At 45.8% G+C, this 27427-nt stretch overlaps 2 protein-coding genes across 10 annotated transcripts in view; one reads left to right on the top strand and one right to left on the bottom strand.

Moving 5' to 3' along the window:
* ANGPTL1 (angiopoietin like 1) overlaps positions 1 to 23468 on the bottom strand; it is a 68432-nt gene extending 44964 nt beyond the window's left edge. Inside the window, exons 1-2 of the mRNA XM_086956443.1 lie at positions 23223 to 23468; positions 19621 to 20463 (exon numbers count right to left, since the gene is read on the bottom strand). Coding sequence (XP_086812569.1) covers positions 19621 to 20461 — 841 coding nt within the window. The 5' untranslated portion in view covers positions 20462 to 20463; positions 23223 to 23468. The remainder of the gene's footprint in view (positions 1 to 19620; positions 20464 to 23222) is intronic.
* The window catches only part of RALGPS2 (Ral GEF with PH domain and SH3 binding motif 2), a 1046762-nt gene that overhangs the window by 656782 nt on the left and 362553 nt on the right, over positions 1 to 27427 (top strand). The window lies entirely within an intron of this gene.

Below are 27427 nucleotides of genomic sequence, written 5' to 3'. Positions count from 1 at the left end.
TTGGGTTGCTGTATACTGAGCCCACGGCTAGGCTGAGATTAAGTGGTATGGTATGAAACAGATTTGTGATCAAACGTGGCACTCGTCAGAGATGTTCCTTGTCCCCCTTATTGTTTAACTTAGTGCTGGAACCTTTGGTGATTAGGCTTAGTGATATGCTGTGGGATTGGGGAATGAGGATTGCAAATGTAACACATACAGTATCCATGTATGCAGATGATATTCTGGTTTGTCTAAGAGACCTCCATGCATCGCTATAGATATTCCTGCCAAAATGAGAGCAATTTGGGGCAGCACCTGTCTTTGTGTCAATTGGGATAAGACGGTGGATTGCCCCATGGGCAGGTTGGTGGGAGTCACACCTGAAAACCCATTGAATGTGGCTGTACACTGGGAGGTGGACAGATTTAGATACTTATGCAAACAGATAGCCTTTACCCCAGATAAACTTTATGCCTATAATTTACGCAGAGTCCTGCAGGGAATCTGGAATGCCACCACTTTATGGAATATTCTCCCCTCTTTCCATAATGGGTTATATCGCACTTGCGAAGATGGTGTTCTTGCTCAACTGCCTATATCATTTCCAAACTGCACTATGCAAAATTTCCCAGTCCACATTTAGCTAAATAGATCTGTTTTTGATTTCTCTGGTTTGGGTGGGCAAGAGGAGCAGGATATGATTACTTTTTTCTTGAGTTAGATAGAGTGGAGGGTGGATTACATCTTCCTGCTCCAATATTACACCATATTGTGGCTCAGCTCCAACATGCAGCCTCTTTTTGTGCGTATGAGGACAATTGAAAAAAGCAGCGACTGAAGGCTTGCTTGGATGAGTAACACCTTCTTGTTACATTAATGAGGGGTGGGGATGAGCTCACTCACGGCCCATTCATCAGGTTCTGAAGCATTTCCCTTTTTCTAGATCCTTGGAAATCTGGTGGTTGCAGACCTTCTGCAAAATTAGCAGAGATATGTCTATTGACCTATAGGAGGAGGGGGAATGTCTGATGCTTAAAGACCTGTATCCGACTCATAGTGCAACACTGTATGCTTAATCTTATACCCAGGGGCTGAAGGCCAAATATAAATTTGCTTCATCTGGGTTAGTATTGGCAAAATGCTGTATTGCTATTCGATGGATGAGATCACGTGTTCCCTCCCCAAGGACCTGAGATAGAGATGTATTAGAGTGGGCTATTGCAGAGGAAATTCAGAGGAAACCAGTTAAAACAGATGTTAAAGTCCCAGAAGGTTTAGAATTATTGTCTGCAATATTTAATATGTTGCTATTGGAGAATGTGATGGGAACTAGCGGGGAAGTAGTATTGTGGTTGAACAATTTGTATTGTGGTGAACTGTCAATGACACCTGATTATTGCTATGGTTCTATTTTTGTTTCTTTCCATGCTGCCTGTATCATAAAATCGTTCATGCTTGAATATAGAAATTAGTTATTTTTTTGTTTGTTTTTTAAAGGACTCTTACAGGATAAAGATGACTGTGTTAGGCTTTAATTGCGATGTTCTCCATTAAGTAGCAAGAGATTTTTTTTGTGGTGGAGGTTATAACCAGGGGTTTTACTCTGACAGTGAGGGACGTTAACTGTGTGTGCTGCATGCACACCACGATAAGGCCGTGTGGAGCAGGAGGTGTTTTCTGAAGTAGGATACCATGACAGGAGTTATGATCGTGGGTGGAATAAGGAGGTGGATGGTTCGATCATAATGTGTAAATGTTTTGGATTCTGCATTACACTGGGATCATATGAAACCGGTTTGCAGGTTTTGATCACTTGACACAACTCCAGAAAATGGTGTGGCTATAATGGTGTAATGGGAGCATAAGTGTGCCGATTTTGCACACAATTGTGCTACCAATGAGCGACTTTGGCAGCAAATCTAAGATCGCAGATTCAGAGAATATTTTCTACTGCAGCTAAATAAAGGTAAACCTACTCCTAAAGTTCAGAATAAATATTTTTATAGATTTGACCTGCTAATTTACAGCACAGTAAGTAAAGCCATTGTCCTCCTGCATTTGCCTTATTTTTAGTGTGCCACTGCTTGTGACCTTTCTTTTTCAGTTCTTCCACATATAAAGGATTTTCTTTGTGTGTGTAGTGTTTTTCTTTTCAGTGCTGTTCTCTGTGATCCGTCTTTTTTCTGATCTGCCTGAAGTCAATACAGCATGTTTCTGGGAAGATTGTGGTTGCAGCTCTTTACAGCAGATTTCTAGTTAGGCTTGCATCTTCTAGTTGGAGATTTTGTACTCTGCCTGCCACCATCTCCTGTGCACAGTAACATCTGGATGTTTCTAGAGAAATGGCTTCAAGAAGATGCAAACCTGAGGTCCTATACAAAGTGAGCCAAGCAGACTTTATTCTTAAATCCCCTCAGAACCCAATAAGTAATCAATGGGAACTGTGTCAAGATTGCAAAAGGCCAATGAAAATGGGCGAGAATTATGTCTTAGCTTGAGCCCTGCTAAAGGGTCTTCTGTCGAATGTGCTTAGTTCTTTTGTGTGAAAGTATGCCCCGAGTCCAAAACCCTCTGTTTTCTAATTTCGGAAGAAGACTTGTATACACCGTCTCAAAGCCTACTATAAATAGGTATGCGTGCTGCTGGTCTTAAATGAACATCCGCTAGCTGTTTGATTGGTCAGGCCTTGCCCACTTTTCTCTCATAGGGGTAGCAAATCCAATCCTTGTTCAGAGATCCTAGTTCAGTTATTAGGCCACAGGCTCAAGGTTTTCAATAAAGATCACAGTCACTGTTTGGTAGTGGTTATTACCAACATTGACATTGCCGACATTAAATCTCTATACATAGGCAACACTTTTTAGAACATTCGCTCTTCAGACACTTTTTAAAATCCCAATTGTTAAACTACTAGTATTTTGGCTGTGACTGGTACATTAGTAACAACACAGTGCATTAAAACCTTTTAATGTCAGTATCTGTCTCACCTTAACTTGCACAACTTGTTGGTGTGCTTACGTCTTGAAAGTCCGCGAGCTTCCTGGAGAGGAGCACGATACTCTTAGTCAGCCTTTCAAATTCTGTATTTCCGAGGCAGAAGTAAATATCTGAATCCTTAACAAAACTCATCAGGTCTCGGTGATAATTATCTCCAAAGTGGCCAGGGTTTCACTGTCACTTGTGAGAAATGTTTCAAAGGCGCCTGCTCCTTTTGCATGAATTCACTTAACAGATAAATTCCACATTTGTTTAATTTCCTTTTCTAGATGTGTGCAGCTCTAAGTGTCTGCATGTATCTGAAACTGAAGGTTGTGGAGCTAGAGATAAACTCTCAACAGAAGGTGAGGAAAAACAGACCTCTGTTGTAATCAACGCACACCTTATGATGGGAATAGGATGACCTGTTTGTTTGTTGTTTTTTAAGATCTTTGAAGAAAGATTATATTCCCTCTAGACCAAAGTCTAAAGTTCCAGTTCATTCCGTAGGGCTCTCGGTAAGATTGTAATGGTCAGTGGTGTCAAGTGCTGCCAATAGTTAATGACCCTGATAGTGCGTTGTTAGACCCACTCATGCTAACCAGTGATGTTTTGGTTTCTCTTGTGGCTTAGATTCCGGTTACATGATCTTGTAGGTGGCTGCGCTATTATACCTATCAAGTCTCTTATCTTATCTTAAGGGGATTTCCTATAGCGCTCTGACACCATAAGTTTCCTGGAGCTAATTGGGTGCTGAGAGGAAATCCAGCAGGGAGTTGGAAGATTTAAGCAGGAGAGGCAGCGGGTTCCAGAGTTTGGGAGCCAAATGAGCAAATCTGTGGATGCCAATTTTTTTTAGCTTGATTGGGGGGGGGGGGGGCGGGGGGGGGGCGACTAAGAGCTGACAATGAGAGGACCGTAGGTTACGTACCGGGCAGTAGAGAGTGGCCAAGGATTTAAGGAAGGCAGGAGAAGTCCCAGACACAGCTTTGAATGTCAAGCTGCCGATCTTGAACGCAGCCCTCTGTTCAACTGGCAGCCAGTGGAGTTTGCGAAGTAATGGTTTCGCAGACTGCCACTTCGGGATTTTATAGGCCAATCTGGCTGCCTGGTTCTGTACCATTTGGAGCCTGTGGAGAAGGAATTTGGGTAGACCATGGTACAGAGAATTTGAAAAAGCCAGGCGGGAGAGCACCAGGGCAATCAGAACTTGTATCAGAGCCTCAGGTGTGAGGAGATGGGAAACTTTCCTAATTTTCCTTAGCTGGAACATGCATGATGACACAACAGCACCCACCTGAGGCTTGAGAGAGAGATCTGTGTCAATGATAACCCTGAGACTCTTTGCTGACTTAACTGGAGCAGGCGGGGGGCCAAGCTCCACCGGCCAGAACTGTGGACCCCAATAAGTGGGGCTGTTACCCGGGAGGATTAGCTCTGTTTTCCCCGGGTTAAGCTTGAGCTGGTTCAGATTCATCCATTGCTGGATGTGTAACATAACCGCTTGACAGTCAAGAGCTGCATTGGGAGTGTTGAGGGTAAAAATAATTTGCAGATCGTCTGCATAATTGAAGACGGTGATGTCCCACCTCTTCAAAGAATGGATGAGCGGTTGGAGGTAAAGATTGAAAAGCAGAGGGGACATGGATGATCCCTGGGGCACTCCGCAGGTGGATAGTTCCTTAGCGGCCGTGAAAGGGCCTAAACGGACCGCCTGGGTTCTACCCGACAAAAAAGATTTGATCCAGGCAGAGGCCAGGCCCCGAATGCTGGCCTGCTTGACACGGTGGAGAAGGATGTTATGGTCCACCGTGTCGAATGCCGCCGACAGATCCAATAAGACGAGCGCCTGAGGTGCCCCTTTATCGGCATTGCCCCTTAAAGAATCCATAACTGCTAGGATCACAGCCTCGGTGGAGTTGGCTGGTCTAAAACCGGCTTGGTTAGGCTCGAGGTAGTTGGAACACTCGATAAATTGAGAGAGGCAAGTGGTGGCGTGTGCCTCCAAGAGTTTGGATAGGTAGGGCAGAAGGGAAATAGGCCGATAGTTGGCAAGGTCCTCCGGATCCGCTCCGGGTTTTTTCAGCAGAGGCACCAAAACAGCCTCCTTAAAGGAGTTGGGTACCGTGCCCGTGTCAAGGGAGGTGTTTAACAGAGGCAAGATGCAATCCGGCAGAGCCAGGCAAATATCGTGGAAAACAGAGGGGGACAACAATCATTGGGCGAGCCGGATTTGACTCGGACAGTGAGTTTGGCCAGAGTGGTAGAATCAAGGACGGGGAAATGTGCTAGTGAGAGTGGGTTTCCAGGAGAGGAAGATAATAAGGCCGCAGAAGAGGCAGGAGGGATAGTATTCTTAATCTTAATAATTTTTTCTATGAAAAAACTATTTAAGGCATTGCAGGACTCTTGGGTGGGAGCCTGAGAAGGGATGGTTCTGGCGTCGGACGTAAGCTCACTCATGATTCTGAAGATCTCCTTAGACTTATATGGGGCAATGAGGATCCTTTCAGAAATATGTGAGGATTTTGCTGCTATAATTGCACTTTTATATTTTCTCCGTGCAGCGACGTATGCCTCTCTATCGGTTGGCGAGTAGTTACGTCTCCACCTGTGTTCCGTCTGGCGCAGTTCAATTTGCTGAGTTTTCAGGGTGGTATTAAACCACCTATGTGACTTGCTGTGCCGGTAGCGAGGGAATCTGGAGAGGGGGGCGAAATGGTCCCTGGCTTTGGTAATCCAGCTGGAGAAATCATCCTCCAGAGTATGGACAGTCGTGATACTGCGCGGCGGGGGGCGAGACTCAGCCAGGAAGGAAAGAAAACCTTGAGAATCAAGGGCACTCCATTTACGAGCGACCCCACCTGCCAGAGGAGGAACCTTTACACGACCCCTGACTGTGATCACAGTGTCGATCATATGATGGTCTGACCAGATGCAAGGAGTGACCACAGGACAGGAGAGAGTGAGGTTGTGGGTCCAAATATGATCTAGAATATGGCCTCTGGTATGGGTGGGAGAGGTGACAAGTTGGGTCATGTTGAGGTTGGAAAGAACTTCAAACAGTTCGGCCGCATCGGGGCCAGCGTCGCTATCATTGTACCAGTAGTTGAAGTCGCCAAGGATAGCGACTCGGGCAGATGAAGTAATCAGGTTGGCTAGCTGTTCGCTGAGAGCGACAGGAAACAGAGGCATAGAGTGGGGGGGACGATAGAGAACCATAAGGGTAAGAGCTCCCTCCGCAGTTTCCAGGCTGATGATGAGGTTGTCCACATCAGCGAGGGTGAGAGAAGACGTGGAGATGAATTTGAACTCCTTTCGTATGACAGCTGCCACCCCACCACCAGCGCCACCAGAGGGTCGGTTCATATTGAGCATGTAGTAGTCGGGGGGCAATGCTGCCAGGATGTCAGGAAAAGAATCATCAGTTAGCCAGGTCTCAGTAATTTAAAGGATATCGGGGCTTTCATCGGTGAGAAGAAGAAAGAGATCAGCCTGGTGTTTTACAAATGAACGTGTGTTTAGGTATAATACACAAATGCGCGTTTCGCTGGTACTGGGGCAGGCTGAGGACTTGTAGCTAGAGCGTGGGAGAGGTACTTTGCGCGCAATGCCGAGTGATGAAACACGATTTAGGCTTGCCGGAGATAAAACGCAATGTGCGGATTGTAGATTCATGAGGGCGGAGGGAGAGTAGGTAAGAGAAGTGGTAGCATTCCTGGCCCCTGGACCCGTCCGGCCGCGGACGGGCGCAGACGGGCAGGACTCTGGCACGACTCCGGCGCAGATCCGGTGCGACAGTTGATCGCGTCCGCTGCGCGGAGACATGTCCGTCCTTTTTATCAGCAGCTAGAGCGCAAATAATTACAACCGACTCAAGATGGCCGCCGTTGTTCTGTGCCCGGGACCAACTCCACAGCGTCAATACTCAGCTGGGAGTGGCCCTTGGGCAGCGGAAAGGAAAGGGAAGGTAAAAGCTTATTAAGTCAAGCAGTTACAGCAACCTTGCGAGTAAATTTAAAAACACAGATTTCAAGCCGTATTTCGCTTGTTACAAATTAGATTAAAAGTGCAGTCACACAGAGCTACAAAACCTCCCGGCTTCCGCCTCAGGAGGGACACAGACACTCAATACGATCGAGTGCAAAGTCGAGGGATGCCCCTTTTATCAGCAGCTACAGTGCGAATAATTACAACCGACTCAAGATGGCCGCCGTTGTTCTGTGCCCGGGACCAACTCCACAGCGTCAATACTCGGCTGGGAGTGGCCCTAGGGCAGCGGAAAGGAAAGGGAAGGTAAAAGCTTATTAAGTCAAGCAGTTACAGCAACCTTGCGAGTAAATTTAAAAACACAGATTTCAAGCCGTATTTCGCTTGTTACAAATGAGATTAAAAGTGCAGTCACACAGAGCTACAAAACCTCCCGGCTTCCGCCTCAGGAGGGACACAGACACTCAATACGATGTCTTTCTGTCTTTCCAAGATTTTGTTTGGATGCTGGAGGCTTGTGATTGATTTGTGGTTAGCTAAGATATCTGAGTTGGCATTGCATTTCTTCAACATAGAATAATTATTAGACTTAGTTGCAGTGATTCAGTTTCACTGCTTTTGGTGGTGGAGGCATTCACTAAGCCATTAATGTCTGGCGCAAGTGTTGGAAAGAACTTTGGCTGTCACTCCATGACTAGCAGATTGGAGGATTTGAATTTAAGCAGGGACTGCGAAGAGCAAAGGAAATGCCAATCCCTTTGCGAGAAGGTCGCCAGTGTAACAGTCTGTTGGAAAGTTTCCCCCAATTAGATGTTCTAAAAACCAGTGGGTGGCTCTCTTTGTTGATGAAGCAAAACAAAAGATATTTTCAAAACTGGCAGTCATAAGTGTTTCCAGAGCACCTGAAGAAAGACATTTCTGAATTGTTAAGTGATTTATTGGATGCTTACAAACAGATCCTGAATTACAGCATGTGTTCTGCTGGTACAGTGACCCAGTCCATGGACTTGACTATCATATTACACATTTATATTCAAAAGAGAGGGATAAGGGGGAAGGGAGGCGATTGTCCACTCAATAAAAGTGGGAGGTCCAGCACAGAACTTGTGCCCCAGTCAGAACGTCAAGGAAGGATTGTTTGTGCTGTTCCTCATGTAGGTATAGAAGTCACTTGGGAGCTGGAAACTACTGTGTCTCAAGGAGAGGCGAAGAAGAGGCAACCAGCAGGAGAAAAGAGTGCAGTGGGAGGAATCCCCAGCACATGGGATGGACACCAGGAGCCAAACCAGAAAGAAATGAATCTAGTGGTCAATCTATCTGAACGCAAGCTTAATGAAACTGAAGAGAAAGTTCTTCAGAAAGGACTCTGGTTCGTCCCCACACCTAAAATTGACAAATTCCAACAGACATGTGAATTACATTAATTCTTCCGAAAGATACGTCTGAAAGCGTTCTTTGAGGGTAAATCCCAAGAACCAACTGGAGACTCAGGGTGGCACAACCCTTCTACCTTCACCCCACACAGTGTGATGGTCCCAAATGAAGTACTTACCTACGAACAAGCAGTACTAATGGATGTTAAAACTCTGACTGGAACTCATCATTCCAATAACGTCTCGAAACAGGAGATGCAAGCACTGGAATCCCTAGCCAATTACTCCACAATTACAGTGAAACAGGCAGACAAAGGTGGTGCTACGGTCATCATGGCCACAACAGATTGTGAGAAAGAATGTCTCAGACAATTGGACAATAGACATTACTATACCCCCATTCCTGCCAACCCCACTGAACGCCTCACTAGAAGCATCATGGGACTAGTGGAGTCCGCAGAATGGCAAGGGTGACTTAGCCAGAAGGAAGCAGCCTTTCTTGTCAAAAAGGAGCCTAAGACCCCCTACTTTTATGCGCTCCCAAAGATCCACAAGGGGGTCTCACCAGGCCGCCCACTAGTCTCAGGGATAGACTCGGTCTTAGAACCACTCTCGCAATTCTGCGACCACTTTCTACAGCGGCTAGTCAAACGTATTCCATCATATGTACAGGACACAACAGACGTCTTGCGTCTACTGGATCAGTTTCAAGATACTGACAGAATCGACTTCCTCATCACCCTAGACGTGGAGGCCCTTTATACCAACAGCCCACAGAGGGCCACACTTGAGGTGATTGAGGAAACCGTGAACACCACTCCCTGGGAGCCGCCAACACCCCCTGCATTGATATTGGAGTGTGCCACACTGGCCCTCACCGAAAACTTTTTTGAATATAAGAGACAACTTTACCTCCAGACACAAGGTACTTCCATGGGAAGTACCTTCACTCCCAGTGTGGCCTGCCTTTACATGGCAGCTTTTGATGGTAAACACATTCTCCACAACTCCAACCCTTATCAGGCGAACATCCTTCTGTGGAAGCGCTTTATAGATGACATCTTGATTTTTTGGAGAGGCAATAGTGAGTCCTACAGAGTTTTTTGAATGGATTAATAACCTTAATCCATTCCTTAACTTCACAATTACGGCTTCTCCCTCTCTTATAGCCTTTCTGGACCTAACCATCAAAATTGAGGTCAATAACCTCTCAACCACAATTTAGAGAAAGAGTACTGACCGCAACAGCCTCCTCCATTTCAGCAGTCACCACCCTGAAGCATTGAGAGAGAATCTGCTATTTGGACAGTTCCTAAGGGTGAGAAGGAACTGTAGCACCATTGAGGAGTACAAATCCGAGTCCGCAACCCTAGCCAATAACCTTACCACTAGAGGTTATCCCCACAGGAGTGTCTCACTCGCCAAAAAACGAGCTCGGAACAACCACACGGAAAGCCTCCTAGAACATAAGGCATGTGAACCTACTGACACTGAGCTGATGACGTGTGTAAACACCATCACACCAGCCTCTAACAAACTGAAGAAGATACTGAAGAGACACTGGCACATCCTCAATACAGGGGCCCTGAGCTTTGAACAACCTAGGTTTGCGTTCAAACGCACTAAGAATGTTAAGGATATTCTTATCCAGACCAAAGCAAAAAGTAGTGACACACCAGACAACCTTGTGGCAATTGCCCGCAGTGAAGGGACACTACCCTTGTGGCACACGCAGTGCATGTGCGTTCACCACAATACATGAGACCATCACGCTAAACAACTCGTTCAATTGGGAAACTCAGAGAGGGCACACTAACTGCAACACTGCCAATTGTATCTATCTCCTCACTTGTTCTTGCGGCCTCCACTATGAGGGGATGACAACGCGCCCTATCAAGATACGGATCTCAGAGCATCGCAGCAACTTTCGCTGCAGGAAAAACAATACTAAAATGTGTACTCACTACCTCCTAGAGCAAAACCACTCACCAGATTCCGTGAGATGGCTTGTTCTTGAGGCCAGTCCCAGAACTTCCAAAAACAACCTGTTTACTAAAGAACAAAGGTGGATACACCGCCTGTCTACGGACAGTGATGGCCTTAACGAAGAAATACCATGGAGCACTATTAAGTCCTAGCAGTGACCCCCTTGGATTTTGCTTGTAGCTCTACAACCCCCTGCCCTTCTTGTGGAGACACAATCACACACAGGGGACTCCCTTGTACACGTTGGACAGCCTTAGTACATATGCTCCTAGCGGACACATGTCACTTCACCATCCACTATTGTATGGCACCAGTAGTTCTGATCTGTAAACATGGCGAACTAGGACCCATGACATACTACCTTATCCTATATCCTGTATAATATCAACTAACCGATTAGGTACACACAGTCTCCCCATGATAGACGCCAGTACACCATGTGGGGATACTACCCTCACATGGGAACTTCCGTGAGCACTGCGAACAGCTCTAGCACATCTGATCTAAGTGGACATATACACCACTGAATGCTATCTTTGATGCACCCCGAATTCATGGCGCCTTTGGGCACCAATATAGTCTCATCTCACCTTGACCAACCAATTAGAGAGACAATAGGCACAGTTACTGCCTTTCCTGAGTCCATGATGACATCTGCTCATTATAAACACTTGTGTTACTTTATCTCATATAGATCGACTGGCACTATTACGGTCTTTCCTGAGTCCACTATGACATCTTTTCGATATAAACACTTGTGACACTCTATATCGTTTAGATAGACTCACCGATCAACCATACACTAACAGCCCCCTCCACCTTTAAATGATCTAGCTAGCCTTTTGCCTGATACCTAAAACGCGACATTACACCATTCTGACATGGCCGCGTTAGGTACCACACACTATCACGTGACCTGTAATAGACTCCCCCAGTCACGTGACCTTCTCAACTGCTCATAACGACAGCCGCCAAAGAAGCCAGCGACTCCCGGACTTGGCGGCGTGGGTAGGTCATTCGGCTGCACACAAGGCTACTGAACGTGAGTAATAACTGTGAACTAGTGTTTGTCGAGTTTGCTTGTCGAGTTTCCTTGTTTTAAGGGGCGGACAGCTCCACAACCCGTTATTATATTTTTTCCCCCTGCGTAGGAAATCCCCATGCCCGAAGATGGTTAACACTTTCCAATGGTCCGAGAAAGTATTTACTGCCATAATGCGCATATACCACTTAGCGTTTACCATGTGACCGCAACGTCTTTGAAACCCCTGTTTCAAGTATACTATTGGCCAAGCTGAGAGTTGATTGACTGTAATCTGCTCAGGCATCACGTCGCGAGCCGAGCAGAACCTAACTGTACTAACGCAAGAGATTGTGCCAGTCCAAGCACACTTTCCACATTATTAAGTGGCGTTTCTAGTATACTATTCACAATAATCAGTGAATTTCCAGGGACACTTACGCAGACACCGCTTTACTGACCTAGCGGACACACTAAAACTTTTTGAGCTCCACTTCCTGTGCTTATGAATGCCAGTTTCTTCCTTTATAAACAACTCACAGGGCACCCTACACAGCGAGCCCGCCTTTCACGAGAGCTTTCAGCTCCTTTACATGCAGAGCATCTTACCTACTTATGCGACTGCAGAATATTAAGGATATGGCCCCTGGTTTGTTTGGTCCTTGAAATCAGAACGTAGCCCTCCATGGGGGCTCTGCTTTACAAGGCGATTTGATTTAAGCTATGACTTGTTGAGCAACATATTTTTGAATCCACACGCCCTCAGAACCTTCTTTTCTGGCTAAGATAAATACTTGCACTGAGCTGCACACATAGGAGTCATTAATTGTTGAACACTCTGTTGCCTTAAAAACAACATATATATATATATATATAGAGCAGAGAGCACAGACCTTTTGGAAGAACCACCCTTACTCGAGTTACCTTTACCTTGTCTCACAAAGATCTCCACTCCTCCAAGACACCGAGGTTTACGTACATCCACGAACTTTTAACACAGGCATTCCAGGAAACAAGTTGTTTTTCCAGCCTTTGTACTGTTCTTTTTAGTTTCATTACTATTTTATTTTTGCTTTTTATTGATTGCAACCATCCCTCCATGTATAGCCCAAGGTACATGGGAGTGAAAGCCTGATGTGTTGATCGCCGGGTACTGTTGATGCCTAGAATCTAGACACTATTAGGTGAGTCCTATACGATTCCTCTGCTGTTATCATGCATATCCCACATGGGCATAGAAAACCACCATAGCTCACTGTGGGTATTGAACCACCACGATTTTTAATTCTTTGCTTTTGCTCAAATGTTATGCGCACACACCACTGAGTACTAGTCGTTTGAAGTCACTACAGGCACCGTCTAGCATGGTTTATCAATTTATATATCTGTAATGTATGCATCCTTGTGTCTCCAATACAGGCAGATCCAGCTCATCGCAGGTACATTGACACACTAGACATTGCACTGTGTTTTTTATGAACCCATGTACAAAACTTATAATTGTTTAGTGTAGATAGTTCCATTCCTTATGGTCCTGAAGAATTGTGAGTCAATAGACATGTACGTGAGAAACATGTTGACTGTTACAACTATTTTTCACAAACCAACACATAGACAGGAGACATTATAATCCAATGAGTGTCATATATACTCCTTTTAACTAGGGCAGGAGGCCCCCCCGAAACAAAAGTCAAATTCAGGCACTCCCTTACACTAACGATTACGTCTACACTTTTCTGGGCCCATATCCGCACTTCACAATACGGCTGTTGAATAAAAGATCTCTGGTAAAGTGCCCCTCTTTCAGATGAGCCCGTTGGGTATTGCACCGCCGACCCAACGAGGAGTAGCCCATATGATGAAGCATGACACCTGAAAGGGTGTGTGAGGGCATTAAAATCCAACAAATGGATTTCCAACTGTAGATCTCCTTGAGATACAGTAGTTTCCAGCTCCTGAGTGACTTCTTCTATACCTAAATGAGGAACAGCACAAACAATCCTTCCTTGACGTTATCATATTACACAAACATGCCTTCGTGCATTCTACCAGCTTTTTAGAGTATGTCCAGTCCACTTGCTTTGCTGTGGCTTGCAGATTTTTCGTGAAAAGGCAGACTTCTCCCTGTAGTGCTTCACAAACAGCAGGGCTGGACCTAGCTTCAATTGCGTGGTAGTTACTTCAGCAATGTAGAAAGTTTGGGAGCTCAGCAGTCTTTGTAGAGGCAATACTCCCAGCCAGTCCAAACACTTAAACAAATGTACCGCACTTTCAAAGCAGGGGTGGATCAAAAAGTTGCCCACTCCTTTGCACTACCATCTTCAAGTGGGATGAGTGTCTACCACTTTTCCACCAATTAGCAGTCAGCCAGGACTGACAGCGGGGTCATGCAGTTGATCGGCAAGGGCTTTGCCCACCCTTCCTATTCTTTCCTCCGAACATCCTCCCTACTCAAAGATTACGTTTTGGTTGGAACCCATCCAACATGGCCACCGTCTGTTTTTAGCTTTAAAGTGACTGCTAACCAGGTCTCTTGTTTTGTGGATATGCCCAATTCAGAAAGGCTGCCTACGTTTCGGACACTTGTGTAGCTTCAGCTGCGCTGGGCACACAACTTCTAGAGTGACAAAGAGCTCTCATAAACCCTCAGATGGATGGGGTTCTAGACTAGAGCTATATTGATAGCTTTGTGGTTTACACAGAGCCCACTACTTACCAACCTACTGTCCGGTACTGCACCTCACCGCTGAGTGACCTGGGTAACCTCCTGCTGCCTTTGTCAGAGTTGCCAAGTTTCTCCATCAAGCATCTCTCTCAACTGGTCAACCTTCGTGGCGCCTTTTGAAACTTGAGGCAGTGAGTGTTTTAAGGTTTAAGGCGTTTTGAGGAATGTGTGATTGTCGTTCAAGGATCCATGAATTGTGTAGGATGTAGCTATAGATGGCCAGTGACAAGGGGGTGTTTCCATGCGTTGATTAGAGTGACTCCTTGCCACCATGCTTAGTTTAAACCATTTCCTTGCAGCCAATATACTCAAACACATCACAGAATTTTCTTGGAGGAGTAGTTCTCAGACTTTTGCGTGCCTCCACTGTCATGAATGACCCAGCTGGTCCGTTTCATGACAGTTTAAGCTACTAATTTAGTTCTGAATATGTATTGCTTAATCTTGCCTAACCATAACATCATATCCAGCCTTCTGTTCTGTGGACGCCACTCGAATCCCGAATTCCTGCTCAAGATTAAACATATAGTGATTAGTTTACTCAGTTGTATTAAGTTGTAAGCAGTGGCATTATGCACCCAGTACTGGAACGATAATCCTTCTGCTGTCTCCAAACGTTTTTTTTCTGTGGCTTTCCATTCTTGGCAGTGCCTTTTAGCTAAATTCTGAATTCGTTTTATTGAGGATGGGAGTTGGCAGGAAAAGAATGATCATGGTTGGCAGTGTTCCCTCCCTATGGCAGCTGGATGTAATAAACATGCTTTTTAACTTTTCCCTTTTTTGTTGACTTCATCTCATGCCGTATTCTGTCTGGGTACTGAAGAAATATGTGTAAGCTGAGACATTTTGTTTAATTTTTCATTTTTATGTACTTATTGTGTAAAAATGATCAATGTTCGATCCCACTGTCAACATAATACATCTGTTTGCCAAATCCTACTTGCTACACAGCTATAACTAAGAGCAAGCCTATCACAACTGCCCCAAAAACTAGTGAGCAACTAGGTCAGTGTACATTGTTTGACCTATTTCCGAGAGATCCATTGTGCCGGCTTAGAAATAGAGAAAATGGTACTTTCATCTGTAGTTCTAAAAGTATTAAGAAGCTTTCCCTCCCCTCCAAGCAAGGGAAGACTAATGTGATCCATACATTATTATATTTTTCCAAGCTGTACCATGTAGAATGGGTAAAAGCACACAATAAGAGCCTGATGACTGCAAAATGTCCTTACATATAGTAGGGGAACAGTCAAGAAGACTGTGATCAGAAATATGTTGTTCTCACCTAAAGTATCCTTAACACTCTGAACAACAGAGACTTAATCCCCCCCCCCCGCACTCCTCCTTCACCCATTTACCAACTGGCAGAGGTACAGGAAGATTATTTAGAACTTCTGTCAGCAAAAAGGCCTTATCGCTTTCCATAGGAGCCCTGTCTCCTTGGTCCCCACTTCAGTGACCAAGTCTCCTTTCTCCTGCTTCAGGACTGTCAGCAATACACTTCTACTGTCTGGGAAAACAAAACAAAAGCACCTCCATCTTGTGCACAGGAACAGGCCAGTGGCTTTCAAAATGAAACCCACAGGCCTCATTACTTAGCATCCTGTATTTGTAAAATGCATATAATACACTGGCCACATACATACACACACACACACGTATAACATACACTTGGGATGTTGGCTTTAAGTCCCTTTCGTATCAGTGGTTACCCAGCTATGCCGTAGAAACAACCTAGAATGGGTGTAGGTAACAAAACAACTGTAATATCTGTCTTCTTATTAATGAGACGCTTTCAGCCAATTTCATAATTCAATTTAGTGAGTGAGTAAAAAAAAAAAGAACATGAAAAAGAAAAAAACCTTCAATACAGGTTAGGCTTTCATTAATCACCAACTCCTCTTGTGCAGAGTACGGCTCCCATACCAAGGTTGGTATAAGTCCGACTTTGTTTAAAAGGGCTGTTCTAGGGTTGGCATACAGCGGGCTAGACTCTCTTATGTTTAAGTGATGTGTACTAGAACTCACATGTTTTAAACTGTCTTCCCGGGATAAGGGACACTTTGTTTACTGTTTTTTCTTTTTTCAGCTTACATCCTCAGATTGCTTTTTACAGCTTAAATCCTTAAGATTGCTTGCTATCTCATAAACCTGATTGAACTTGACTGACTTCTGCTTGATTACTCTGCTTTTCTTCTTCAGAGCAGCTCACCTTCTTAAGTCTCATCCTCCGCAGGCTTTCCATTTCGGAGTATAGTCTCCTCTTCGTCTCATGTACGTCTTCCTTAATCTCTCATCTTTCTTCATAGATGAGAACCTCTCATGCTTTGAAACGCTATCCCTGCAATCTAACTTTACCTAAACTCTGCAAGCCTATTTCACCAACAATTCACCTGAAACCACATAGCCCCCACTAATGATTACACCTAACTGGTAATAATATCATCTATCACACAGTAACTGGAGTAAATGTATGCAATGTTATTTTTCCTGAGAGCACATGACTAATCCCAATAACCAACATTGAACCACTGAATCAACCACTAAACTTAGGTTGCGGAGTAGCGTGATACTCGCTGTAAAGCGTTTCAATGCCTCATCGGGGGTAGTAAGCACCATATAATTACAATTACAATGTAATTTGAATCTCTGAACCAAGGAGTGTCTTTATCAAGTAGTTGCTATACTGGAATGTTTCTGCATCAGTTTCAATACAAAGGTATGTGTTTGCATCATGCAGTCTCTTCATAAAGGGATTAGTACGAGGGAGGCTACATGTGCGTTTGAATGGGGTATCCTCAATAACATGGTGTCTGCTTCTAGGAATCTCTGTGCCTGGGTGTGCAACAGGTCTGGTATATCAGCATCAGAATCTCACAAGTATAGTGTCTGCACCAGGAAGTCTCTCTACTACGACCCAGCTGCACTAGAAAGTCTATACCACTGAGTGTTTGCGTCGAGATTTGTGTACAAGGATATAACTGCATCTCCATACCAGGATGCTTATTTGCATTCAGAAGGCCTGATGCCAAGGCCTGTCTGAACATGGGAGTCCATATTTCACAGAGTATCCTTGTCAATGAGTATCTGTTCCAAAGTGTGTCTTTATCAAGCGGTTCCTATCCTTGGAAGATTCAGCATCAGGGTGTCTCTAGTCTATAACATTGTGTGTTTGCACCAGGAGTGTCTATTGCATGGTATATTTGCATTAGGGAGTGTCTACACCAGTATGCGTTTGTATCGTGGTGTCTCAGTATTATGATGTCTGTTTCAGGACATCTCTATACCAGGCTGTGCAGCATAGAGGTCACAATGCCATAGTGTGAATGCATTTCATTATTTGTACTACAGTGCCTGCATCAAGAAGTTTCTGCACTAGGATTTGTCTGCTGCAAGGAGTCTATATACCAAGGTGTCTTTGCATCAGTGAGTTCCTTTACAAAACTGTACCAAGATGTTTTTAGAATAAGATGTGCCATAATTTGCCGTGACCAGTCAATAGTGTATTGTGAGCTATCAAATAATAAAGAGTTTACTCTAATAGTCTACTTTACTTCCTGAATCTGTATCGGGAGGTCTCTAAAGTACTGTACTATTTTGCAGTATTATGTGATACTTCAGAAGACATTCTATAGTGATATACAATTTCCTGTGATTTTCTCAATTTCTAAGGGAGATTCTATTCGGATTTCTCTCAAGTAGTTTAGAAAACACTGTTAAATTATCCATTTCTGGTTCTGGTTCTCTACAAAGTTTGTTGTAGTGTTCTGTAAAACTTTACGTGACATTTTATAGTAATGTGAGATTTGCTGTAATATTTTACAATGCTGAGTAAGACTGTATTTGGATTTCTTACAAGGAGTCTAGAATGCTCTCCTGTATTCTGTATTTCTCGTTCAAATGTGTGTATTTTGAAGCAGTGTAGAAGGTATTGTAGTTTTCGATTCTGGGTATTCAGTCGGGGGTTCATTTAGTAGTGTGGAAATTGGCATGACAGTGTATTTTTGGATGAAGTTGTACATGCAGCTGTGTGTAGTGTAGAACATGACTTACTATCTTGCAGCAGGAGGCACAATTGAACAAGGAGTTGTCTATATTGGTGTGAATAAGGATTATTGACTGGTGTAGGGGATTATGTGAAGCAGTGAATAAGTTTTGGAAGTTTTCTGCAATAATTGGTGGGACTGCACCTGCACTTCTCTGCAGTGTTGTAGGATTAATAGAGGTAAAATGCATTATTGAGTTAGACTGTACTAGGGAGTTACCTGCAGTGGTACAGAACTTACTGTAAAGTCCTGCCAATCTGGATCAAGTTGCATCAAAGCTCTCCATTGAATGTAGAAGTGATAAGATATATTTTCATAACCAGGTGAATTGGGATATTCTGAAACATAGGAGAAGCATGCTTTCCTTTTTGGGAAACGTTCACCAGATATGGTCTCTTGATCTTTGCTTTTCTTTTTAATTCTGTTAACCTCTATGATAGTTCGAAGTTTCATTGGGGTCCCTGTATTTAGGCATCTACTGACAAGACCACACAATATTCTAACAGACTCCTACGCAGGACGTGGCTATGTTAGGAAATTGCATAAATATGTGGCCATGTCAGAGTGCCGCCCAACCAAAATGTAGATTCTTTGAGGGTTTTCTGTACAGTGTGTGGCCTCCTTTAGGGGCTTACAAGACGAGGCTTGGCCTGATTAGTAGACTCCTTAGGCTGACTGCAGTCCTTTTGGGGGGGGGAGGGGCGTAAGCCAGTTATGGTCACATTTAAAAATACTTAAAGCTGGCTGTATCCCCTAAGGACAGTTGAAGGTTCCCTAGGCCAGCCCTGATGCATAGGAGGAGGCAACTTGGGCCTCGTGCCCTCGCCCCCTCCACTTACCCTGGCTGTGGCCCCAGTAGTATGCTCTAGTAGCAGGCTCCTTAGTTCGGCTTATCCCCGTTGGGAGCCTCACAAAACACTGTAAATGAAAATGTATTTACTAGGTTCTCAAGAAAAGCAGTCCCTGCAGTAAGATCACTGTTATGATTTCACCTTTTCCTTCATGATATCCCGTGATTTTCTGGAACGTATTTGCTACTGAAGTAGTTTAGTAACGTATTTACTATTTCAAACGTCGTGCCCTAATAATTGTGAAGTTACTCTTCTAAAAATATAGCATATAAACACCTGCCATATGGTGTGTGAACATTATGTGACAAAGCTGTAGTTTCTCAAAGACTCTTGACCTACCAATGTGGAACCCTGTTGGTGGGTACCGAGAGCTTAACCTACACTATTGTGTATTATAAATATGTGATCAACCTAACCCAAAGAGTGTCCATGGTTGCTTAACAATTACCAGTTTCAATGCATTTTTCAAAGGGACTTAAAGAGACGGGGTCATATGTTTTGTTGCAGCGACATTCTTCAATAATTTGGAAAATGTTAGATGAGCAGAGTTCTTTATTGGAACTGGCCTTTCGTTATAGTTTGTGAAAGTGATATAACTACAGAATAACCTCCTCCAGAGGATACATTTTTTTGTGTGACTCGTTGCAGTGCATCAAACATATATGCTTACCTTCATTGATGACGGCCACAGGGGGCGCTCTGAAGGGACTTCTGGTTGGAGAAGGAGCCGGTGGGGGTTGCAGACGACTGACACCATCCCTTGGGTACCCTGGGTCTCTCTGGATCTCATTTCCACCCAGCACATTAGGAATGTGTTGCTGACGCTCTGGAATGTGTTGAGGCACAACCTGAACAAGTGGAGGAGAACCATGGCGGTCCCGACGAGAGAAGACCTTTAGGCACTGGTCCTCTAGCATAGAGATCAGCACAGACTGGTTATTGACCACGTCAATCAGCGAGGCATACTTCACTTCCAGGTCCCTAGACCTGGCTGCAATTTTGTGCATCTGTGCTGTGACATTGAGTATCTTGTTCTCAATCTGGGAAAGTTCAAGAAGGTTGTCTCGCTTTCGGATAATCTCATGCAGGAGTTGCATATAGAGTTGTGTGACTCTGGAGTTCATGTTACGGCTCTCCTTCCGCAAGAGTTTCACCTCGTTCACTATGTTGCCGTCCACATCCACCACCACCTGAAGAGTCTCAATGTCCCTCTTTTGCTTTGACAGCACATCCTTCAGATCTTCTAAGTCCATCCGTGTAAGCTGAGCTTTCTCAGCCACCGGTCCCTTTGTGTGGATGCAGATGGGTCCTGTTATTTTCTGCTCTGGGACCAGGAAAGTGTAGCCACACTTTCTGTCTGATTCTCCATTGTCTGTAGCACGAGGGTGTCTTGAAGAGGGCTTGCTGCTTTTTAGTTGCCCTGCTGTGCATTGTCCTGTGGCAAAAAGCACACAGAACAGTCCCAAAGTCCACGTATATTTCTCCATGTTGAAGTGAAAATTCTGGCTCATGCCTTTTAGAAGATCAATGGGCGGGGTGTGCAGGAAGAAGAGTTAAAATAATAGAATTAGTGTTGTCAATTCCCAAAATACAAAATCACCAGTATTAGTTCAGAGCAGTGTACTGAGGCTAGAAGAGGGCGTTTGAGTTAGGGTGTGAGGGAGCATTAACAATAGTGCAGGAGCAAAGCATGATCTGGCTAGTAGATGATAAGTGGCTGGCCTTCTCTCTTCCTGTGTGTCCCAGAATGTTTTCATACGAGTAGTCTAAATGGGAAACAGAGGTTATACTGCAAACATTACTAAGGTGCCTGTAGGGTTCTGGTTGGATGCTGCTTAGTCTTGTTCACTCTAGGTCGGATTGGCACTGGGATACAGAGCCTGTTACTTACTCGTACACGGATGATGAGCCTAGAGGAATTTCTCCAGGAAGTAGACACTTTCACCTCTACGATTACATGGTTCAAATGACTGCCACTGACCGGCAGATCGTTTCATCTCAATGACTGAACAGCTTTGGGGAATCGCACAATAACCTCAAGCCTTTCTATAAACATGAATAGTGTGAAAGATAGGCTGAGGGGGTACACAGCATGTTATTGCAGGGTCTCCCTGACTCAATGGACTGGCACAGTGTCTAAGAGGATTTCCCTACTGGGCCAGTAGGTGGGGTGCGCCGTTCAGAGGTTTCTTTATATGTAGGTTGGGTTGGGATGAGCTGTGCTAATTTGCACTGGGTCCACCGTTTTTTACCACTACCACCCAATAGCTCAGTGAGTTGGCACATTGATATATAGCTGTGCACCTCTAGAACACTATGGCCATGAAGAATGGTGCGGAGATGTGGAACCTGTGTATTCGAAGGAACAATGAAGCGGGTGGTTGGAGATCTGGAGGAAATGATGGTGTAAAATGTCTGGTGCAAGATTATAGAGCCCACCGCCTCCAAGACCTGCTTTTGGCACAATGAAACTGAGTCTTTCAGCTCTACAGATTTATGGCTCAGCATATTGGCACAGACATAGAGCATGTGACATCTATGAAGGTGACTGAGGATACTGAATAACAACTACAGATACTGTCACCTCTACAACTGACTTAATGTTGGCACAACCATCTCGAGCCTTTTACTTCGATACTACACGGTACACACCCATTAACACTGCATGCATCATACAATAAATACTCCTCCACTATACCAAGAGTATATTCTGTGGTCTGCAGCACACATCCTAGAGTTGCGGTCCACTAATCCCCTGCTGTCCCTGCATGGATTGTGTATATAAAGCAGTCCACGTTTTTTCCATGTTTGTTTACTCACACCACAGTGTCTGCGCGCCATTAATGTGCTAGAATGCATACCCACAGTCTTTGCTTATCAAACACAGCCTTAAAATAGACACTTGAACAAAGCGCGCTCAGCCACTCGCATCTTTTCGTAGAGAACCTCTTTCTGCTGATGTTCGTTCCGCAGCAGTCTTTTTCTGTGCAGGGCATATATCCGTTCATGCACATCCTAGAATCCGTGTTCGCTTGTAGAACATCTCTTCTACAATGCACACCAAAATAAAGTGCCTATGCATCACAAATCCCTCCCTTCAGTGTTTTTCTATACCAAACATTTTTGCTATGTATCTAAAACACGATACACGGAAATAGTGTCCGTGCATGCAGAACATATATCCAATAATCTTAGCATTTCTCTGCCTCAAGGCTCTGTGGTCTGCCAAATATCCCTAACGTAGTATAGGCATCTACAACATGAACGGCAGACTATATATGCTTTTTACTTAACGTCCACTATATTCATTCTGTGTTTCAAAACGGTCTTTGATAATACCCACTGCATATTGCTCTTGGCCGAGGCGCCGTGCCTGAAGGATTCCCTTTAAGTACGCCGTACTGTGCCAGGGTTTCCACTTGAGGCAGCTTTCTGTCATAGCCACCAAGGAAGCCCTGCGAAAGTAATGAGCCCCGAGTGCGAGTGTATTAGGCACCCAGCCTTTGCCTCCTGCTCGGTGCATCCGCTTGGAAGCCTTCCCTCTGCATCTTCAGTGTACATTGGGATCAAACCACTCATAAAACCGTCCAGCTCTTTGGAACAGACACGATTAGGATGTTGGCTCCGGGGGCTGATGCCTGTGTCTGGGGCCATATAGGGTATTTCTGAGTCCGCGCTGGAGCGGTGTCTCCCATCGGCCTTTTTTCCTGGAGCTGTAGACCGGCGCTGTTTTAGCGCACGCGTGCCATTTGTCCTTAGGGCTTGAGGGGGATTTAAAAGCGCCATTATTTTAATAGTTGAATTGTCATGTTTTGGAATCCCACATAACTTTAACAGGAACATGACGATCTTTTTTTAGTCTATTTTGCGTTAAAATATCATTGACTGGTGCTATAACTCACTTTGACAACAAGAGCCCGCAGTGTTTATTAGCGGTGTTCTGCCTTGTTAATCTTTGGGTACCTGAGGTATTCCTAAATGACTCGGCTCGGGTGTTTACAGCTATCTGAGCATTTTACCTATTTTCCCTCGTCTGTATTTTGGAGTTTTCATTCAATGGTAGTGTGCTTTCTTATAGCCCTCATGTCGCCTTGCACAGTACTTTCAAGACTTTTGATGCCATCGATCCGAAATGTACCTATACTTTCATGGGTCTTCAATGCAGACCTCAGGGGACACCCCTTAAAAGCCCCAAACACTTGTAGTGTCAGTAGTCTTAGAGTGATGTTCGCCCTTCATTGTTAACGCTGTAAACATGCACTTAGTACGCACCTTATCTGGCGTGTTCTTCCTTTGTATTTGCAAAATCCAGAAATAGACTGTTACGGCTCCGTGCTCCTTTGTAGAAACGCCGGCATCTGCATGTTGTAGCCAACGCGTGCCAGACTTGTGCTAATGCTTATAACACGTCAAGCGGACCGGCACGTAGGAACGTCCGCACGTGACTGCCCTGTCGCCATAAGTGAATGTATGCGCGTGGGGCCCACGGCGGTCCCGTCCTGCGCGCTCTGAGTCTGCACGCCGAGCACGCTTACAGCGGTGTTTAAATTCCCGGGCACACACAAGTGAGCAGAAGTTCAGCCCACCTGTGAGGTCACCACGGCTCCTCCTCGGCGCTTTCTGGCCGTGGGCCCCGGAGGGCGGTCCTGGGGAAGAGATGGTGAAAGTCGCCGAGTTTTTCAACAAAGCCCGATTGTGGACAGGTTGACGGTGGGGCCAGCCATGTTGAGGCCCTTGGTGTACCAGAAGTTCGCCAGGCACCAACATGTGGCGCACCCGCTTAAAGGTACTTTTTATGTCCCCAACAGAGACCTCCTTTATGGAGTAAAACGTTGTTGCTGGGGTTCGATGTGGGATGAAAGGGACCGCCTCTGGCCCGGTGAAGTGGGGAGTGAGCTCAAAAGGAAGCCGTATACAGTTCCGAAAATGTTGCCGGGAGTTGTCGCTCTGCCTTCTGAGACCATTCCTAATCTAAAGCAGCCCTTGTTTACGTTCGTCTCAAAGCGACCCGTCCATGTGTTCTGGGTTAAGTCGAGACGGGACGTGCCAGGAAAGATATGCGTTAGGGTTCTGTTCCAGAGCTCACTGCTAGCTCTGTGCATGTTGCACTGCGGGTACCACGCATAGGAATGTTGTTTCAAGGAATGCAAAACACGACTCATTTAAAAAAAGAAGTACATTTAGAAGTCAAAAGTGTGTTCACGATTTGCAGAACATTTGCATTGTACTCCGAAATTAGATTGGCACATGCGTTTTGTGCTTTTTTGCTGATTGTTTGATAGTATGTTATCTTGCTTGGTATATACCCTTTAAACTCTATTTGTTTTTAAAAATGAACATCTTCATGCAGTCCTGGTTCTAGGAATTTTTATCAGAATGGGCCCAATGGTGCATTCGGGTAGGCCAGTGCGTGCCCAATTGTCATCCATTCTGAAGGTAGTCTACAAGCTCTATATTTGCATTATATCTACTTCCAAACAGTCATACAGAAAATGTGAAGTTACTTGAGAGTAGGAGCTGATGCCTATACTCGTCAAACCCAAGCCTGATAATTTTCAGCAGGCCAGGCTTTAATACAAGCAACTGTATACCAAGCAGATTTCTAACCCTGTGCATGTGCTGAATAAAACCGCTATTAAGGCCAGGGTTTGGCCTAAGCTGGATGTTTCGATGCTAAACTCCCAACTTTTGCACATGAAACCTGTTGTAATGGAGAAGACCGTTCATAATCTAAAACCTATTGACATTTGGGTTGTTAAATCACTGGATGCCATCTTGCCACTCTCCTCATTCCACCCAGCCAGAGATATTCGACCGGCTCCATGGTTTAGTGAATCAATTAAAGTAGAAAAAAACACTAAGATATGAGCGACTGTGGAAAGTCTTATGCTGCAGATGCCTAAATGAAGTATAAAACCTCAATTAAAAAATATCTAACTTTGTATAACAGACCTCATTATATTCCACCTCCTTTTATTCCGATAAAATTGCATTGGCACATAACTGTCCCAGGATGCTTTTTAAGGTGGTTAGGGAACTTGCTGATCCTTGTAATGTCTCCTACCCCCTTGCTTTCCAAAAGTCAATGCGAGGAGGGCTTGCCCAATTCTTTATTAAACAAGCATTTGCAATGCAATAGGTCTCGCATTAGGAAAGTGTGAGCTATTGGTATTGTAAATGACATTTTTTTTTTAATATGTGCTGGCTTTGAAAATATATAAATTAATAGCATTGTTATTCACAAAGCCAAGGTGAACGTAGTTTACAACGCAGTATTTACACCGCACGACCTTTACCACGCTGTCATTATTACGCAAGTCATTACTACGTCTTGCGCTGGATGGCGCTGTTGGTTAAGGAATATTGTAATTTTATATTCCAACACCTTCCCTACTGTTACATGGACTGGTGTTGGAATATAAAATTATAATATTCCTCAATCCGCGCCCTCCAACGCAAGTCGTTGTAACGACTTGCGTTGTACAATCCGCAATGTAAAGTACTGCGATCAAAATGATCGCGTTGTACTGACATACATCCCAAAGCCAATAGCTTACACTTTCCTAATGCGAGTACTATTGGCTATGGCAATGCTTGTTGGTAGCAAGCAAGGACAGTGCAGTGCTGTTGTGGTGCTGAGTGATGATGTAGTTGGGCTGAGTGATGTGGTGGTGTATTAGAGTGATGTGGTGGTGTATTAGAGTGATGTGGTGGTGTCCCCGAGTGATGTGGTGGTGTCCCCGAGTGATGTGGTGGTGTCCCCGAGTGATGTGGTGGTGTCCCCGAGTGATGTGGTGGTGTCCCCGAGTGATGTGGTGGTGTCCCCGAGTGATGTGGTGGTGTCCCCGAGTGATGTGGTGGTGTCCCCGAGTGATGTGGTGGTGTCCCCGAGTGATGTGGTGGTGTCCCCGAGTGATGTGGTGGTGTCCCCGAGTGATGTGGTGGTGTCCCCGAGTGATGTGGTGGTGTCCCCGAGTGATTTGGTGCTGCCGCTGAGTGATGTGGGGGTGCCGCTGAGTGATGCAGGGGTGCCGCTGAGTGATGTGGTGGTGTCCCCGAGTGATGTGGCCGTGCCCCCGAGTAATGTGGCCGTGTCCCCGAGTAATGTGGCGGAGTCCCCAAGTGATGTGGCGGTGTCCCCAAGTGATGTGGCGGTGTCCCCGAGTGATGTGGCGGTGTCCCCGAGTGATGTGGCGGTGTCCCCGAGTGATGTGGCGGTGTCCCCGAGTGATGTGGTGGTGTCCCTGAGTGATGTGGTGGTGTCCCTGAGTGATGTGGTGGTGTCCCTGAGTGATGTGGTGGTGTCCCTGAGTGATGTGGTGGTGTCCCTGAGTGATGTGGTGGTGTCCCTGAGTGATGTGGTGGTGTCCCTGAGTGATGTGGTGGTGTCCCTGAGTGATGTGGTGGTGTCCCTGAGTGATGTGGTGGTGTCCCTGAGTGATGTGGTGGTGTCCCTGATTGATGTGGTGGTGTCCCCGAGTGATGTGGGGGTGTCCCCGAGTGATGTGGGGGTGTCCCCGAGTGATGTGGTGGTGTCCCCGAGTGATGTGGTGGTGTCCCCGAGTGATGTGGTGGTGCCCCCGAGTGATGTGGTGGTGTCCCCGAGTGATGTGGTGGTGTCCCCGAGTGATGTGGTGGTGTCCCCGAGTGATGTGGTGGTGTCCCCGAGTGATGTGGTGGTGTCCCCGAGTGATGTGGTGGTGCCCCCGAGTGATGTGGTGGTGCCCCCGAGTGATGTGGTGGTGCCCCCGAGTGATGTGGTGGTGCCCCCGAGTGATGTGGTGGTGTCCCCGAGTGATGTGGTGGTGTCCCCGAGTGATGTGGTGGTGTCCCCGAGTGATGTGGTGGTGCCCCCCTCAGTGATGTGGTGGTGCCCCCCTCAGTGATGTGGTGGTGCCCCCCTCAGTGATGTGGTGGTGCCCCCCTCAGTGATGTGGTGGTGCCCCCCTCAGTGATGTGGTGGTGCCCCCCTCAGTGATGTGGTGGTGCCCCCCTCAGTGATGTGGTGGTGCCCCCCTCAGTGATGTGGTGGTGCCCCCCTCAGTGATGTGGTGGTGCCCCCCTCAGTGATGTGGTGGTGCCCCCCTCAGTGATGTGGTGGTGCCCCCCTCAGTGATGTGGTGGTGCCCCCCTCAGTGATGTGGTGGTGCCCCCCTCAGTGATGTGGTGGTGCCCCCCTCAGTGATGTGGTGGTGCCCCCCTCAGTGATGTGGTGGTGCCCCCCTCAGTGATGTGGTGGTGCCCCCCTCAGTGATGTGGTGGTGCCCCCCTCAGTGATGTGGTGGTGCCCCCCTCAGTGATATGTGTGAGGGTGAGTGAGGGTGATGGGGGTGAGGGTGTGTGAGGGGGTGTGAGGGTGAGGAGGTTTGAGGGTGAGGATCTGAAGTAAATGGTGGCAGGGCAGACATCATAAGACAAAGAGAAGGGACTGCGTGGTGACTGCGTTGGTCAGTTTCAGAATCAGGAGGGGCAGAGTC

The sequence above is a fragment of the Lissotriton vulgaris genome, chromosome 1_1 (genome assembly GCF_964263255.1).
Source record: "Lissotriton vulgaris chromosome 1_1, aLisVul1.2, whole genome shotgun sequence".
Lineage (NCBI taxonomy): Eukaryota > Metazoa > Chordata > Amphibia > Caudata > Salamandridae > Lissotriton > Lissotriton vulgaris.
This window is presented reverse-complemented; position numbering and strand designations above follow the sequence as displayed.